This window comes from Sinohyriopsis cumingii, chromosome 4 (genome assembly GCF_028554795.1).
Source record: "Sinohyriopsis cumingii isolate HCF-2022 chromosome 4, ASM2855479v2, whole genome shotgun sequence".
Taxonomy (NCBI): Eukaryota; Metazoa; Mollusca; class Bivalvia; order Unionida; family Unionidae; genus Sinohyriopsis; species Sinohyriopsis cumingii.
In genome coordinates, this window is record NC_142964.1 from 71,944,609 (window position 1) to 71,964,547 (window position 19,939).

At 33.2% G+C, this 19,939-nt stretch overlaps 1 protein-coding gene across 1 annotated transcript in view; it reads right to left on the bottom strand.

Moving 5' to 3' along the window:
• Nucleotides 1-6,896: 6,896 nt before the first annotated feature.
• Nucleotides 6,897-19,939, bottom strand: part of LOC149801431 (dmX-like protein 2) — a 212,399-nt gene continuing 199,356 nt past the window's right edge. The window contains exon 44 of the mRNA XM_089955559.1: nucleotides 6,897-17,600. Within this exon, the coding sequence (XP_089811685.1) occupies nucleotides 17,388-17,600 (213 nt within the window). The 3' untranslated portion in view covers nucleotides 6,897-17,387. The remainder of the gene's footprint in view (nucleotides 17,601-19,939) is intronic.

The window sequence follows — 19,939 nt, forward strand, 5'->3', positions numbered from 1 at the left end:
TAGTCTCTGATTGCATGGTGGTATGTGACATAAACCTATCTGTAAAATTTTGAATAAATTCTGAAATAAAAATATATATATAAATATAAAATAGTTATATCACATAAAACGGATAGCAAGAGAGAATGCAATTTTATAATTCACATACCTCTACAGTTGAAGACTGTTCCAGTAAAGGTTATTGGTGTATGTGCTTTTCAACACATAATCAATACTTCGATTGGTTGGGCATAGCCCGCTGTAAGATATTTTGATTACATGCTTTTCATTTTGTTCACAATGCCATTTGTAAAGTGGACAGCTACCTTACCAAACTCGTTTTATTAACATAAAACAGCAACAGTTTTCTCTGAAAGCACCCTGGATGTAGTTGCAAATCCACATCCAGAGAACTTGAGGTAAACTTTAAACACTATGCTCGTGCAGGATTAGGAAAACCAAACTCAGAATTTTGAAATAGCTAAAGACGAACATAATCCACTTAGGGTAACGCTGTAAGCGGTAACGTAGCCAGGGTGTTATTATCTTTCATATATAATGTATTGATTTGTGTGTGTGTGATTTGGATTTTTAGCGTAGCTTTAACAATGTTTCAGTCATATCACTACGATGTCTGCAGTGTGGCAGTTCATAGTGATGTCTAGCACTGGGGCATCACGTCGAAGACATGTAGCATGATGTCCCACCCAGTCACATTATCCTGACACCAGGCCGATAAGTGCTAACACTAACCTCTTAATACTGAGTGCCAAGCGAGGCAGCTGTTAGTACCATTTTTATAAGTCTTTGGTATGACTTGGCTCAGGTTCGAACCTGTGACCTCCCGCATTCTTGGCGGACACTCTAACACTAGGCCACCGGAGCAGTCGATCGAGAGAGAGAGAGAGAGAGAAAATCACAAATTCTTTATCAGAAACGTTAAGCAATAGTGTATAGTTTATGTTCTTGCTGTTATTATACTTGACAAGTGAAATGAACTTTGCAGAAAACTAAGTCTAAGTTAATCTAGCAGTTGCTGATATTTTTCTACAAAATGCATTCTGATTTCATCCTGTTTTATTGCCGAAAGGAAATGACGTGAGAATGAAAATACAAACAAACAGCCTGACATATATATGGAGAAAAGGAACACTTCTGCAACTCATGTCTTTGCGAACAAAATATTCACCTGCTATTCACTCTATTGGTAAGGCAAAGAAGAGACAAGTTAGAGAACCAAAGACGAAAAAAGACGATATAGACAGATACAAAGGAAAATGTTATCTCAGTCAATGAAGTGGGAAATATAGGTCACATTGACTTCCTTTGGGGGTGTTAAACTCAACAAATGGACAATTTTTAGAATCTTGTATCCAAATGGACATAACAAACTGCCCTAAACGCAAAGTGTGACAGGTAGAGAAAATCAAAATAAATAAGGGGTGGGGATGGAATACTGAGTTACGTTTAACTTGAAACTGACCAAGAAAATAACTGAAGTAATTTGGAGAAATTTAACTATTATTTGGAGAATCAAGAGAGGTAGACACAAGAAATAAATAGGGAAGGCATTATTGTGGCTTGACGTTTCTACAAGAGATGATCCATAACTTGTGCATATGGGTCAGATTTATGATTCCAGTCTGGAAAAGGTTAGTTTGCTTAGATTATATACCGAGTTTTATTTCACAACTTCTAAACCTAGTATTGTTATGAATTCTTTGAAATAAAACTTAAAAAATTAGGAGAATCAATTTTGTTACGCCATGATGCATTTCTTTTCTTAGTCTTAACACATTATTGGCTACATCATGTCAAGTAAATGGAAGCTAAGTACCTTTCACAAGGACACAAAAGGGCTAGGATGGGTATGAAACCTGTGGCCTTTATCTACCAGCAGTTTAGGTGGTGTCAAAATATGTTGCATAAATAAAAAATACTGTCAAAATTGTAAGACCTATAAAACCAAATGCCAACTGAAACAATGTCACATAAACAGATAGAGACTTCTGACTGGTTAATACAAGGATAACAAAATTAAGGCAACAGGAGAGATAGATCACTAACAAGTCAATATGGACAAAGGGAGGTAACTTGTATTAAATGTGATGGCATAACTGACACAAAGAGTCATTCTACTTACAAACAAATATGTGTAACTTTAAAGTACACATTAACAGAATATGGAAACTGCATAAATGATATTTCTCAAACCTATCAATATCTTTCCTGATATTCACCCAAGTGAAGTTGATGCTATAGTCCAAGGTGTAGAGAAGTGCATTTCTGATGTGAAATCATGGATAACATGTAACAAGCTGCAGATGAATGATGATAAAACTGAAGCCATTCCGATCACAACACAAAGACTCCCTCATTCACATAACAATAAATATCAGCAACACTAACATAAAATTCACACAGTCAGTACGAAACCTAGGTGTTACTCTCGACAGTGCTGTCTAATTGCACCAACATGTCATCGACATATGCAAGGCTGCATATCTTGAGCTGCGATGCATCAGCTCCATTCGCAAGTATCTTTCAGTTGATGCCAATAAAACACTTGTGTTTTCCTTATTACTTTCAAGACTGGACTATTGTAACTCAATTCTGTCTGGTTCGTCTCAATATCTACTCCAGAAACTTCAGAAAGTTCAAAACACGGCTATTCAGATCGTACTTAGAGTACCACGATCAGAGCACACCTCTCCACTGCTCTGTACCCTACACTGGCTATCCATTCAATCCAGAATCAAACACAAAATTTGTTCTCTGTGCTACGTTTCACTGACGGGTTCCAGTCCAACATACCTATCCGACCTCACCCATGTTTACACACCAGCAAGATAGTTACACTTCTCTTCTGACACTCGTATTCTCATTATTCCCACAATGAAAATGAAGTCATACTGACAATGTTCTTTTACATATCAGGGCCCAGCAACGTGGAACAAATTGCCCACGGAACTTAGACACAAAGACACAGTGTCCTCATTCAAGAGTGCTCTTAAAACTCACCTATTCTGATTGCAAAAACAGGCTTAAAGACCTAATAATGTTTCCTTACCTTAAATATTTTTAGCATGTTTTCTAATTTCATGGTGTTTGTTTTTATTTTTGTAATCTTAGCATTATGTATGTTTTTTAAGTGTTGTCAAATGTTGTAAATCACTTAGAGCTTCTAAAGTTTAGGCGCTATACAAAGTCCTCTTTATTATTATTATGTTAATAATGACTAAAAGAAAGCTCCATCTTTTGAAGTGATTTTATAATCTAAAAAAACCCGCATTAGTAAAGAAAAGTCACCATTTGACAAAGCATCTAAAGTTCAGTCAATTTTACAAACTTTTTGACCATTTACATTTTTCCTATGCTTTTTAATAACTAAGAGCTGAAGTCTACAAAATATAATAAATCCACCTAACACAAATATGCAATCGGTATGTTGCTATCAGGAAACTGGGAGGAAACAGAAATTTCAGTAGTTTAACAAATACTTGAACAAAAATTACTAGAAGGAAATGTTTTTTAAGCACTATACAGGTGTACCCCACCCCACTGTGATCCCCAATGTGTGGTATTTCACCATGTCACATTGAAAACTAGACCAACGTCAACTGAACATAATAAGGTCTTGGGAAACTCAGAATGCATCTGCATATCTTATGTCATGTTTGGTTAATATAAAGAGACATTTTCATTTGTATGTCATTTTCTTCGAATTGTTGCCCTATGACCTTAAAAAGTAGGTCAAAGTCACCAGAACCTAAATGGGTTTAGAAATCCTTTCAAAGCATCTACACATTTGTATCAGTCTTATATTGATTCAGTAGTTTCCAATAATTTTTCCATACAATCTTATCATCATAAGTGCATGAAAAATGAACAAACAAACAAGACACAATCAAGTGTTCCTCTACAACCTGCAATGCCTTAATCAGAAAAATTTATTATGGTAAATCGACACAATTGTGTGGCACCTTGTACCAGAACATTTAAAAAACAGTACATAATCCTTTAAATCTTTCCAACTTTGTTAAAATGTTTTGGGAAATAAATCAATGTAAAATTACTACATCCCGCCACCACTCCCCACCAAAACATTGCGTTTTGAATGTTGAGCTGCTGGAGACGATTAAAAATCGACTACATGGAAAAAGGAACAAGGTCAAGGCCTGAATATTGAGCCTACTGCTGTAAAATGTTTAATGTTGATATCAAGGTTCATGGGATCAATGAGCATGCTGCAGAATGAATTCTCTTAGCTTCATAATAATTCATCCCACATATAAGCAAATTACAACATGGAGTTTAGGAAATACAGGCACATTTGCAAAACTTCAACCAAAACCTAAATGCAAATTTGCCACAACTGTGACCTTGAATAACAGGCAGACAGGATGAGTGAGCATGTCAAGGAATGATGAGAATCTATCAATGGTTCAACCAAAATCTTAACAGTTTATCCACTTACAGTGGAAAAGTGACTGCTATGTCTTATTTCACACCAGTGTGGTTAGGAAATAAATTGTAATCACAGAAACAGGTATGTATAATCAAACAACATTTTTCATAATGGTTTTTATCTGATACTTTAATATTACAGTAACAATAATAATAATAATAATAATAATAACAACACATTTACAGGTCTTGTTCTATTTTTAAAAGTATTCAAGAGAGATATGTCCTTCCATATATGATATGCATGAAATGCTATTGACCTTTTGATCTTTTACAACCGTCACTTGAGACAACTTTCCATTGAAGAGCGTAAGGTGTAGAATCTTGTATTTAGGCAAATCCTATAACCAACTTGCACAAGATAAAAATTACCAGTACCATGTGTGTCAGTACCTGGAACTAAGTGTATACATCTTGTAAGGGACAACTGCTAATAAAGGAAAAAAACCTGTATTAACTTTACTTTCACATGTAACAGTCACTGAATTCAAATAAAAACCCATTTTCCCCCAAAGTTTTATAAAAAAATCTACTTGTTTAAACTAACCATCATAAATCCCACAGATGAAGCTATTGTCATAACTGGTCACTAAATTTTACCATCTGTCTATGTAGGTTCAGTTTGCTTTTGAACCAAATGTTCTGACCTGTATTAAACAGACACATTTCTCTTTGCCCTGGTCATTAATGCTGGATACAAAAGTAGGGATCATTTCAAAAGTAGATATTGACAACTTGAAAATATGATTATGAAAACAGGGTTACACGATAATCTTGTATACTGAAATATACTTGTATCTGTATCAATAAATCAACCTGAAGGAACACAACAAGGATTACGAAAAAAGAAGAAACACAATTTCGATATTAGAATTTTCTGCTGCGAGTCTTTCTGCATTTGACACAATACAGGTACTGTCTGCACTGAATGACCAAATCACAAGTAAAGAATAGCATGTGTGTAAACACCTGCTGAAGTGCACTCATTCCAGCTTACAATGAAAACTTTATGATCACTGAAATGTTCAAATAAAAACGTTAAGTTACTACATCAAAAATTTCTTGTGATCCTACACACATTTTTTGGACCAACCATTTTGGTATCAAAATGTTACAATATTTAGTGGATTTGGGACAAACGTGGACAAACAGTGTCAATAACAATCAGACTACAGTACATGTATATACTGACTTCTAAATTAAGTCCAACTGCAAACAAAATATTCTCTGAACTTCCATGTTCTACCAGATTTACTGTATATCTTGGCACAAGATAAAAAAAATGATTTTTTTTCCTGTTCCATAACTTATGGTTAAAATTTTGTTACCTAAATCATATGTCCCAAAACTTACAGACATGAAACAAAATTGTGTTGAATTTGCCACCCTTGCCCCCATAATAAAGTATGCAAATAGAATGCTCATTTAATATTACAATGAAAGAAACCTTGTATTATTCTCATTTTTATTGTTTTGTTCCTCATTAAGCAATTTATGTGCAAAAGAAACATATCCAACATTCAAACACTGCATGGTCATGTGATCTAGTGTATAGATCTATAGTGTGTATCACTCATGTTGAGTACGAAACATTGATATATTGATCACTGATGTGAAGATGTATCAATAAATCATGTTTGGTTGTCCTCATGGGTTTCAACATGCTATCAAAATGAAATTAGATCCAATTTTTTATTTAAAAAAAGGGCAAGGAAGAGAAATAATGACAGATTACTTTAAGACACTAGCAATTCATGCATGAAATGGTGTATGGTGCACAATAACCAAGACTGTATTATATCCAGGTTAATAATATGACAATATTTTTGCTAGCACAGGTTAAAAAAGTACTGTTAAAGACAATTAATATGTATAATACTGTACCCTGCAGACATCATTATTGTTTGTATCAATAATAACAAGGTGGCAAACAACAGAAGCTTGGGTGGTGAATAAACACACCTGGTAGAGAGAAATAAACCCAATGTTTCAACTTGGAATGGAAAAAACCAAAGGTTTTTTCATTTACAAAGCAAACAAACCTGAAAAGCCAACTTGGGATTTTTTTAAGGATGAGAGTTTTTTTTAATATACTGTGTAGGTTGACCTGGAGAAGCTGACTTTGGTTTTGTGTTTACCAGTATTCAAAGGAAATTTGAAAATAAATTGAAACAATCAAACAGCCGGTACTCTATAAGCGACACTTTGGGTATACATTGTATGCAAATCAATAAGTTTCATCTGTGCAACATGATCACAGGAAGTTCAAATAAACTGTTAACTGAATATATGACTATTTGGCACTGACCAAGTAACATTTGCAGCTCAATCAAAGGGTTGGTCACATAAAGCAAGTACTGTTTTTACAAGCTAAGGGCTTTGCACTGGCAGATAAGTAAAGAAATGTGAGTTGGGAATTAGACCTCACTTATGAATAAGGAAAATAAAAATCAAATCAGAACTTTTATTGCATCAAACACAGTGTACAGCACAACACAAAATATAATACAAATATATGAGTTGTTCGGACTTGCAAAAAAATGGAAGCAATATACTTACTAGTAAACACCCAAGGTAAACAACATTGATGGATGCTCTACTCTGCAGTAAGTAATATTTAATTAAATATTTTAAATTATTAAAATCCAAATAAATGTAGATACTAGTACTGTGTAATTACTACTGTAATAAAACATAAATGCAGTTCATACCAAGGTCTATATGCATTTCATGATCAGAATTGTATCAAAGAAACATATAAATATTTAAACTATCTTGTATGACTTCAAACACTTAGGGTTTCCACTATTGCACCAAGATTGATCAAATTTTGTTCCTCAATAGTTTGATGTTAGAAAAGAAAGTGAAAAATGCTGTTTGTTTTTTGTTTTATTGGTTTTAATAAGATTTAAGTTAGAGTGCATTATTGGACATTAAGATCAGAATGATTTCATTTTTTAATTATACAATGAAAATTATTTTCAAAATTAATGTATGGTGTCCCAACATATATTGTAAATAAGGTATGTAGTCTGCAGCTTGCTGACTTAAAGTATATAATGTATATCAAAAGAACATATGTGCAATGGACACCATTCTGTATTCCCTTGAGTGCCCATTATTGACATGTTCTACTGTCACTGAATCTAAGCTGTCTTTCTATTTGCTGATTAACTAGTAAAATTTGGTAAAAATTAAGGACTAAAAATCCTATGCATTTTGGACATACCTGAAAAACTAGACTGGTGCCTGATGATATTAACAATTCCAATGCAAAAAGAGAAGCAAAATAATGTTCTGTTTAAACATACATTGTACATAGCAAAGGCAGTTTTTCAAAAGTGTATGTCAGGATCCTCTCATTACTCCAAGAATTCATATCAAAATGGTAGAAAGTTCTAAAATGCATCTATGATAACCACTCCACAAGGTTCTCCAATTTCTCCAAGAATTCATATCAAAATGATACACAGTTCTAACTTGCACCTACCAATAACTACTCCACAATGCAAGTGCCTTCTCTAGGTCCCAAATGTTTTTCTGGAACAGCCCTAATTCAGTACTTCAGGAAAATATATTAACATACATATGTACATGAATATAATTTCTTGAAGCATATCACATTTAAGAACCTTCAACTTTAAAAGAAATATAAAATCATGGACATATTTGAGCAAAAGTATGACATGTTTTATTGAAAATTAACTTTAGATCCATCCATGGGAAGCACAACCCAAAAATGTCATAACAAAGAAATACTGTCTGCTTTTACTCTGAGAAAGAAACGAAAGAGACAGTTGTGAACATATAAGATTATTATTAGGAACACTTTGATAAGAACTCCCTAAACATGATGTCATATTTATAAGCTTGTACTTGTTTCCACTTAAGCATTTCAAATTGTAGCCAAAATTGTTTTATGTAATTATTTTCATTTTGCTGGTTACTGCAATAAATCTCTCTTGTTTACAAAGAACAAAGGAAAAGGCAGAGGTCAAAATACATCAATTAAAAAATGGTGTTGCCATCAGAGAAAATAATTGGTACCCAATGGCTATTTTGTTTACATGTACCGCAAAAATTAAGAAAATATTTGTACATTTCTGCATGAAAAAACAATTTTATGTGTGCAAAAAAAATTCCTTCAGTTTTCAGAGGTCTATACTGAAAATGAACCCTGTTAGAATGACAAAGTTATGGTTCTTTTCATCATGATGAAATTTCAAGCAGTAAACTACTCACCAAAATTAAAGATGTGTCTGTAAACACAACGCCCAACCATCTAATATGTGCTGTACTGAGTACACAACAGTGGAAAGTTTATTGAGTTTCTAAGAGGAGGCAACTCCAACTTCTAGAGATAGAGAGTATTTGGTACAAGTATCAATTGAAAAACGATAAAAACTGAAGCATGCTGCATGACAAAAAACTAATAACATATGTATACATAATAACATTCATCACAGCATTTCACTCCATCAGTTATTCATGAACAAGTGACAGAAGCTAATCAATATTTCCTTATAACACCTTTAACAATCTTACTAACTTTCACTGAATTCCATTAAATGGTTTGGAAGATATTTTGTTCACAAACATAAACACAGATACCAGTGACAGCAGAAGCATATAGCAGTCTGCTTAAAACTAATACTAATGAAAAAGAAAACAGTAAAATATGCAGTAATCTAAATTCTTAACTAGCAGCTGCTGAAATTATGCTAAATTTCAGCCCTTTCCATAATATGACCTCTATATGATTCAGTCTACAGAGTTATAACTTGAATATATATTTGTGAAAACTGTAGCCATGACACTAAGGGTAACAGACAAAGAAGTGGTAAACATTTACAAAACATTAGGTGTTGAATAATGACAAATAACCTCATAAAACATTCAATGAAAAACAGGCAATATAAATTCAATGCAAATAACCAACACACACCAAAGTTAACTGAAATTAGTGACAGTTTGAGATTTCTTTGTTTTTAACTTGCATGCCAAGAGCAGCTGTCTATATCCTTTGTCCATATTACTGTCTAAAACAGGAGACACAAGTAGGCCTGAGATCACTCACCTAGCTGACAAATGGCTAACAGCTAAAGGCATGAGAAGCTGGCCAAGAAACCTGATTCAATAGGATTGTAAGTGTAGAAAGTTCTTACAATGCTACTGACTGCACAGATTAGTAAACAGGTGTTTCAATGTTTCTCCTTGTTTTTATTATCATCTATAAAAGATACCATATCTGAATTATCTGTGCAATGCTGAAAGTCCTTTATGGCCAGATTCTTTCAGAGTTGGTCAAGTTTTGTTGAGTAGTTTTTTTTAGATATAAGTATTTAAATATTCATCTTATAGGTAATGTGGTCATATTGGATTGTTGATTGGCTTTATTTCTACAAACTTCAAATCCCTTTTTGCCATACTGATCTATTTGGTCAAATTAAATTCTGCTCAAAACTTATGGATGCATATTTAATTGTTTTCAATATTGAGTAATTGTATCCATACTTGATGGCAGATTAGCATCATTTTACAGATCGGAAAGACCTTCATTGCCAGAAAATAATCTCAAACTGGTCAAATTCTGTCAATTTGTTTTTGAGAAGTTGTTCAAGTTTTTCCATTTTTAGCAACAGCCATATTTGATGGTAGAGTGGCATCAAGGACACAAATCTGAACCTCTTCTTGTCAAGATGCTGTCAAATTTGGTCAAATTCTGCTGAGCAGTTTTAGAGAATAAGTTATTTATATTTTTCTATTTTAAGTCAACAGTGTTCATATTTGATGGCTGAGTAGTGTCACTGGTACAAACTTTGAAAAACCTTCATGCCAGAATGCTTTCTGTAAAATCTGGTCAAATTCTGTCAGCAGTTTTTGAAAAGATGTCATTGAAATGTTTTTCTATTGCTAGTAATGGTAACCAAAATTGATGGCAGACTGGCAGCATTTGCACCAAAAAATTTTGTCAAATTTGGTCAAATCTTGTTGTGCAGTTTTGAAAAGTTATGTCAAGGTTTTTCAATATTTCAAAAAGCGGTCATATTTGATGTCAGATTCTTATCATTGGTACAATCCTGAAGGTCTGTATGCCAGAATGGTCTCTTGAAGTTTAGCTTAAATTGTTAATTTGTTCACTTGGGTTTACGGCCTGGTGCACTAACCAGGTTACAACCACAAATGGACATTTGATTTTTTTTAGCTGATTTTTAATGAAACTAAACTGATTAAAAATTCATTCTGACAAAATTAAAGGGGCAATTACTTTTTATAACATCTCACCTCTGTCCATGTGGGCTCAAGTCTCACCTTGGTCAACATGGGTACGTGAGAAAGCTTGCCAGTATATTTCAATCGGTCGGTGCTTCTTACCTGGGTTTCCCAGGTTCTTCCTCCACCAAATATACTGACTGCCATTTAGTATGTGCTGAAAAATGACATTAAACCTACAACCACTGAAGTACTTATGTCTGATGTACTACACTGACGCTGGCAAAATGAATTAAGGTAGGTAATCACTGAATCCAATCATTTATTTTTTGGGCTCAAATGAGTTATGCCCCTTTGTTAACTTGACTCCCTTTACAAGGCCTCAAAGCCAAATAGAGCTAATTATAGAAAACTGTATATTATTTGAAATACAAACTATTCTTGGTGATAAAAAGTAGACAGCATGCCACTGGTGCAAGAGGTACCAGTTTCTTCAAGTGAAATGTTCATTATTCATGTTTATCACTCATACACACACTAATAGTGTCTCAAAGACATAAAGATGTCTTCTTTCATGTAGTCTAATCTCAATATGTCAGGCACCATATAGTAAAATATCTTCTTTTTTTTAACAACTGGCAAAACTATTTGTGACCAATTAATGTATTTGCTGTTTTGAAGGCTTGATTTACCGTGTATCTACTTTTTTTGCAGCCATTTATTTCTTAAATACTCACAAAGGAAACTTGTGCATATAATTTAACAGCCATATCAAATATTTTATTTTACAAAATAATACAAAAGTTCACTCAAACATGCTGATTAAAAAGTTTAAAAGCTGCAAATAAGTTTCTTATTGAGAAATCATGGGATGGTGTAGCAGCAAATTGAAGATAATTAAAGTATACTGATACACTAAACTAGACTATTTTCAGAAATCAAACTGACCTATAAACAAAACAATACCAGTCTCTTCAAAATGTTTGGATAAGGGATATTTGCCAGTACATAAAATATCCTAAGATAACAATTCCAACCTGGACAAGTTTCAGTGAAGAATAATAAATAATTACTTTTTCTGATAGTAAACATCACTTATCCTTCATGTCTGTAATAACTCAAAACTGCTTTTGAAAACTCTCCATTTATTACAGTGCCGAGTTTTCTATAATAGTTAACATTAATTTAAAAAAAAGTTGAAGCAAACTTGTATTCAAGCACCTGTACACCAAAAAATTTTGATATGTTTCTTTTTTAAGAATATATACAGCAACATTTCTAAAGAATTAAATTATTCTAGAATTTGCACATCAGTTATGGCAGAAATTTTAATTTTAAGAAAAAAAAACTTTAAAATGAAATAGATTAAACAACACAATATTTAACTTGCAAATCTTGATTACAGAATTATTAATATTTATAAATAAACTCCAAAATGAAACTGTTCAAGTAATAAAAGTACACCATAAGCAAACACTCATTAACTTATTGCAGTATGAAAGTAGTTTTGGATTCATCGATAGAAATCTCCTTTTCATACATTTCAACAATTGATTAAGGCAAAGAGAAAATGCTTGTAATCTGTTTCCTTTAGTATGTGCCTAGTAAGCATAAGAAGAGTCACAGGGATGATAATTCATTCATATGCCCAGCTAGCCCACACAAATAACCAGACTCTAATCAACAAAGCTTTTATCAGTTTCCAGCAGCCATTGTAAACCACCTTTTATCATACAGAAAATAAATTCACATGAAAGTGATCCTGACCACGGAAATGTTGACCCTTTGGAAAGGGCATAAAAGACATAAAACATTAAAACTTGTATTATTTTCTATTAGGGCTGTTCCAGTAAAACATACTGGAACCCAAGGAAGGCACTTTTAATGTGGGGTACTCACCCATAGATGCAATTTAGAATTTTCTTACTATTTTAATATGAACTCTATGAAATTTTAAGTACCCTGGCATATATTTTTTAAAATCTGCCTTCCCTGGGTACCAAGTATAATTTAAATGGCACAGCCCTTAGATCAAAATAGAAGCACTACACTGAGCTGATAAAAAAAGGTGGGTTTTTTCTTGTTATTTTCCCCATCAAATTACTGTTCTTAAAATCTGCTTCAGATATTATCAATGACCTTCTCAGACAGTCAGATTTTACTGGGTGACAGTCACAGGCTTTGAGCATCCTTGGAGTGACTGCAAATACAACACTATTACAACCACAGTTCATGCATCAGTATTTACCTTGATTAGCCACTACAGCTGATATCTTGCATGAAACTACGGCTGAAATGCATGCAGTCCACTCATATAATACAACGCACAGTTAAACTGTTATGAGTGATCTATCTTAATATACAATGTATAGAGATATTTATTCTTACTTTCAATTACACTGGTCCAATATGGCCTTCTTTGTAAGCTAGTATGTATAAAACATTTTAAGATCTATGAGCTAAACAAAAATACTTAATCAACATTAGTAAAGTATAAAATGAAGGTCATAATGACCTTATTTGCTTGTAAAGGTGTGGTACTAACAGAGATGCATTCAATTGTCAGGTTTAACATTTCTAACATGAACAGCACCCTTGAATTCAGCTTTAAATGTCATTTCAACAAAGTCAAAGATGCATGAAATATGTCACAGAGACCTCTTTTGCAATAAGGGTTTATACATTAAATATGTCACAATGAACTCTTCTGCAATAAGGGTTTACACATGAAATATGTCACAATGACCTTTTCTGCAATAAGGGTTTAGTACTTATTACACATCAAGATCTATACTCTCACCAAATCACCTGTCTGCGTGGGTTCAAGTCTCAGGCTTGGCTAACATGGGAACATGAGAAAGCTTGCCAGTAGCTTCTCGTGGGTCAGTAGTTCTTCCTGGGGATTTCCAGGGTTCTTCCTCCACCAGTTATACTGGCTGCCATGTATAGCATATCTTTTGCTGAAAAATGGCATTAAACACCTACAACAACAACAATTCTCTCCAAGTGTCATGGTTGTAGGTATATATAGTATGCCAAAAATGCTGGTGGTCATAAACAAAATGCAAAAACTTAACCGTAACAGAGAAAATATAGCTCGCAGCAACCTTCTTTTGCTTTTGGGGTTTGGTACAAAAAAATGCATAATACCATCAATTTCATGATTCTAGCATGAAAAGTGCCTGAGAAATAAACATCAAACAAAAACATAACCAAAGTTTGTGAAGTATAAGATATTGCCCAAAATGACCTACATTTGCAATAAGATGCAATGAGATGCATTCACTCACCAAGTTCCATGAATATAGATAGATGTACACAGCATGTATAAATTCTATGTGGTCATGAGCTGAATGCAAAAACATAAGCTGATAAAATGTGAAATGTTGGTCATAGTGACCTTTTCTTATGCAGGTATAGTACTAATAAAAATGTGTAAACTGCATGAAGTTTAATGATTCTAGCATGTACAGTACTTGAAACATAAACACACAAAATGTATCCAAAGTAGGTGAAGCAGACAATAAAAATCAGTGACTTCATTTGTGATGAGGATTTAGAACTCGTCAAGATGCATCTCTCGAAGTTTCACAAGTCAACGAAGAACAGTGGACATACAGAGTGCAAAAAGTCCTGTAATCATGAGGTAGATGCACTAGCTTAATCTAATAGACTAAATTGTGAAATATAGGGCACAGTGACCTTTGTTGCACTGGTAAGCTACTAAAAGAGATTTATACAATAATCTATTTTCATGACAACATCATCAACAGTGCTTGAGAAATAAACTTATAGCACAACATTTAAGCAATGTCAGTGAAAAGAGATCATGTAACCTACTTCTCTTAAGAGAATGTAGTACTCGTGAAGATGCATCTCATCATAAAGTTTCATTATTCTAGGTATAAACAGTACACATAACAGGATGCAAAAACAAAAACTGGCCATATGCTAAACACTAAAACTTGCAAAGAATTTATTAATAATGTATATGTACAAAGCCTTCCCAGGAGGTAAGCATCATGGAATGCACTCCAACCTATTTAATAAAGACTTAAGAAGAATATGGTCAATATGTAATGTGACTGCACCCGTGTATATCCTGATGACACTGGTGGTAGTACAATACTCTCAACTTTGTAGAGGTAAGCTAAAAGTCACAGAGAATCTAATAAATGTACATGCAACTAGCCCATGTTTTTTAATGCAGTAAAATGAACATACAGTTCTAAGTCTGATATACCTTTGAGGAAATATGTAAATATGTGCATAATATATGCCCAGCACAAAAAATATTCACATAAAAATGAATTTGGACCACATGCATCAGGCAACAGTTTGTGTTACTTGGCACTGACATCAATACGCTAAACAATGATAAACCTTAAATACATGACAAGCAAACTGTGTGCATTTTTGAAACCTCTGAAACATAACAGAGTTGTACATTAATGGAAGATATATAGGTTCCCTTTGCAAAAGAAGCTAACCATTCTTAGAATATTGGAGCGATAAAGTGATTGAGTCATATATAGTTTGTGAAATAATTAAGAAACAATAAAGGATAACATCACTAAGATATTATATATATATATATATATATATATATATATATATATATATATATATATATATATATATATATACACACACACACATGAACTGTAAACAAATTTGACAACTTCAAATGATCAGTGAAAAATTACTTCATTATGACACCAAAATATTGAAGAATAACTAATCAATAAAGATTGTATCATAAATATTTAAATTTTCCAACCTTTTACCATTTCTGCTTAATTACACAATAAATATATACATACTCTACACTAAAAATATTAATAGCAGAACATATTATTTACAGTGTATATTACTTTATGACATTTTCTTAACACAGAAATTAAAGAATGAACCAAATAAAGAGTCATTACAGACTGTACATGGGTATCTATTAACAGTTCTGTCCACTTCTTGTGTCCCCAAGGCATTTACTGGCACAAAAAACTACTAATTTTACTTCATATCTATAACACAAAGTGTCTGGTTCTGTATTCATGTATATGGAATACATGAATCAACCAAAAAACAACAACAAAAAAACTGTATGATTAGAAATTTTGTCTGGTAAAATATTGTTAACACAACATTATTTTTTTAAAATATGTAAATTTTTCCATTTTCTCAATATAATGTAATAAAACTCTGCATGGGTTTTAAATCATGGGTTTCAATGAAGCTTGAAGAAAAGTTGCTTTTCAGACAAAATGTCCTGATTGTACAGTATGTTTATTTCAAGTCTTGAAGGACTGTTTCACAGCTAAAACAAACCAGGTGGCAATGTCAAGCCCATGATTCAAGCATTTGGTAAAATAAGCAACACTGACCGGAAATTCAAAATGTTGAGTTTAATGCAAAAAATTGTCTTAGTCTCATAAAGGGAAATGGAATTTATGGAAAAAAGCAACAAGGGGTTCAGGAAATATAAACAAAATGCTTTAACCAAAACCTAATGTACATTTTGTTTCAACCATGACTTTTAATGCCAAGGTTAAAGTTGCAGGTAACAGGTACAGTGTGAACTGTCTTCACTTTATAATTTGTCCCCAAGCATGAATGAAATCAAGAATGTGTTTTGGAAATATAGCTATTCCTCATTACAATATGCTTTCTTGTAACACACTTCTGGGGCCATGACCAAGTTAATCCCATCATACCGTATATACTCACTTATGAGTCAAGTTAAATTGCAAACAACAGAGATGCTAATTTTCTGTCAGAGCATAATGCAACTGCAGACCAGGGTATATGATTGTTCTACGGATTACTCCCAAAAACTGTACAGACTCAGATCTGTTGGTGCACTATGTGATGACAGATCTGGTCTGTGAAGTTTGCAGTTGGATTAGACTTATAAGTGAGTATTTACAGTAAAACAATATGGGTTGAAAGAAGGCAAGATGAAGCCTAGTGTTAAATCATTATTTCCTTTTCAAAGCACCATTATTTGATAAATTTTTGAAGTTGCCACAATTCCACAGGTCAGTATATTATGCTGCTCTCAATATGATGCAGTTCTGCCAGTAATACAGTTTGGTACATAATGTGGTTGGTGGTTACGGACTTAACTACTGCATTGTGATGAGGAAGACAGACAGACAGCTGTGTAAACAAATAAAAAATCTTTCTGCTAATTTTCTATGAGAGTGACCTTGACCTCATGGTTAAAAGGGCATGTGAATATACCAAAGACTTAGTTTCATAAACATTTAAAATCAGTATCTGGGGATTTAGAAATACTGGCAAATGAACAAACTTTATCAAGAACTTAAGGAACATTTTCTATGACTGTGCCCTTGATCCAAAGATCAAAGAAGTCAGCAAATATGTCACAGACTGAAAAGTTCATAATCATTCATGCCAGGTATAAGAAGCTTTTATGCCAAGTACAAGAAGCTATCAAACAGTTTAGGAAATATATGCAGATGAAAAACTTAACCCAACACCTTAACAAAACTGTTGATGCTGGTGCTGGTGGAAAAATGATTGCTATGTTTTGCCGCCTACATTCCAACTAACGTGGGCTTGACAAAAATTAACAGTTACATAAAATAAAAAAATTATATATAATATCTCAGATTGGTCAAATATACTAAAATGGGCATAATTTAAGTGAAAAACACCTCATAAAGAACATCTACAATCACTGAGTATTGCACCAAAAATTCAAATTAGGGTTGCCAGTATCGAACAACTGAATCTCGTTCAGGTAAAACTCTGAATTTCATAGACCCATCTACTCCACATGAGAAAAGGTGATGACCTGGACCTATAGCTACCTGGGAAACACCTGACGTAGTGCCAACACCACGGAAGAATGAGGCACTCTTACTATGTTCTCCAGGCAATGATGAAATCAACTGGTGGACATCTAGACCCCATATCTAAAAAAAAAAAAGGTCAATTACTTTTCACATTATTAAAGAAAATTAAATTAAAGACAGTGTGTAACAATTCTTATCTTACATCTGTGAAAATATTTTGCCCTGGATTTCAGCTCTGTTATTCATCTCTTCAACAACAAAAATGGTATGGAATGGCACTTTTGTAACACATTTATTCAGATGTATGGAATGGCACTTTTGTCACACATTTATTCAGATTTCTTATTTCAGATTAAAAATAAATAATGTTCACATCAACAAAAATTGGTCTCTGATATGTTAAATAATTACTTAGATAAAAGATGATATCTCATCAATCATACAAATATAATTCTGATGATACAAGGCTGTGTATAAAGCAATTTTCAAAGTCCAAAAATGTATTGTCTCACCATCTATATTGTTGCTACACCCCTAGTAATATATGGCTGCACCACCCCAATTACCTTAACTTCTGAACTTTTAACCACTCATTCTTCAGTTAATAAGTGACACATGTTATAACAATACATGTACAGAAACAGATGATTTAACCCCTTTGTACTGCTCCAGAAAATTTAATCTGAAAAACTAAAAAGCCACCCAGCAACTTTGGTCTTTGAATCCTAGATCTATCATGACCTAGGATATGCCATGTGTATGGGTGAATCTGGTTAGAAGTCTATGGCTATTGAGACATACAATATAAATTGTTACTCCCCTAAAATTTAAAGAAACTGACTACTGTAATATTGACCTCTTGACCTCCATACTAGATGTGATACTTCTATCCCTTGGTCAAAATTTTTGCTTTGCCTTAAGTAAAATCATCAATGGCAATAATTAATTAATACTGCCAAATTCAAACTGCATACAACCAACTGAAAATTGACTTTCAAGCTTCTTGACCACCAACATCATGTGTCTTCTTTCCTCCCTGATGTACTTTTTATGCAAAGTCTTGCATTGATGATCCTGTGATGTAATCACAAGAGATTACCCCTTAAAAAATCCTGACCAACAACTGATGCCAAACAGACAAAGACACATACAGTCATTGTGGTTGCTTTGTCTTACCTTTGCAACATTCACTGCTGGCAAGAAACTATGTATGAACAATTTGTGGACTGTGACAAATTTAATGAAAGCTTTCTTAAAAATGTTTGGCCAGAAAATTAAACATTTTATGAACATTCTCTTGGTTTTCTTACTTGTACATACTGAAATAAATAAACACTTGTATGCATGGATGGACTGAGTTATACAATATACCTCCTCAAAAGAATTACAAAAGTCTATTCTCTCAATCCTGAAAAAAGCCCATAAACATGGAGAGATACAGAAAGAGTTACTGGTTATATCATTATTTTATCCTAAAACTGAGCTTTGTTATACTCAATTATTTGTAAAATCAATACCTTGTAATAAATGTGTTTAACTATCAATAATAATCAAATACACATTCTTGATTAGTATTTCGGTCCAATCTGACCAAAGATTAATGGTCTAATAAATATTATTTCTTGAGCTTGCAAATGAACAAAATGTCAGCTCTGGACCACCATACATTTAATCAAAGGTAGGCCATCAGTCTAGCAATTGGAAATCATGAATTTTCCATAGTTTTTCATAACAATAATACAAATATTTCACAAAAAATTATTTACTCGTAACAAGGAACTACATGTGTTCATGGTACAGAAGTACCCAGCCAGAGTGCCTGAAAACTTACCTCATGGCAGAAAACTTCACCTGATGGATCAATATAACATGCAACTCTACCCTACCAGAACTGCCAACCCTGACGAGTCCGTCTCAGTAAGGCAGATGATTTTTTTCGTAAGACTGACCAGTTTTCAGTAACGTGTAACAAAATATCAATAACTGCTATTGTAAAGCTGGAAAACATAATTAAAAGTTTGACACACTGACGATAAATATTATGTTCAACTTAAAAGTTTGTAAAGTACGCAAAGACTTTATTTACCACTAGTACAGTTGCACAAACTCTAGTTCCAAACCCTATGCAGCTCAATATCTTGTTGCTATCTCTTGACTTGACATAATTCTTGGAAATTATTTTCCATTTCACATGACGGCAGCAATTATATCTCCCACCACGAGACATACTCAAATTGGCATGTGATGTCCAATGAAGATAATTGTGACCTTTCCATCTTTTATTCACAAGAATCTGAATACTCACTTATTTCACATATTTCAACTGCAAGAACAAACTTAAGACCTAATAATGTTCCCTACCTTAAATATTTTCAGCATGTTTTTTATGTTTTTTCAATTTCATGGTGTTTGTTTTTTGTAATAATATCATTATATATGGTTTTTTATGTTATAGGTGT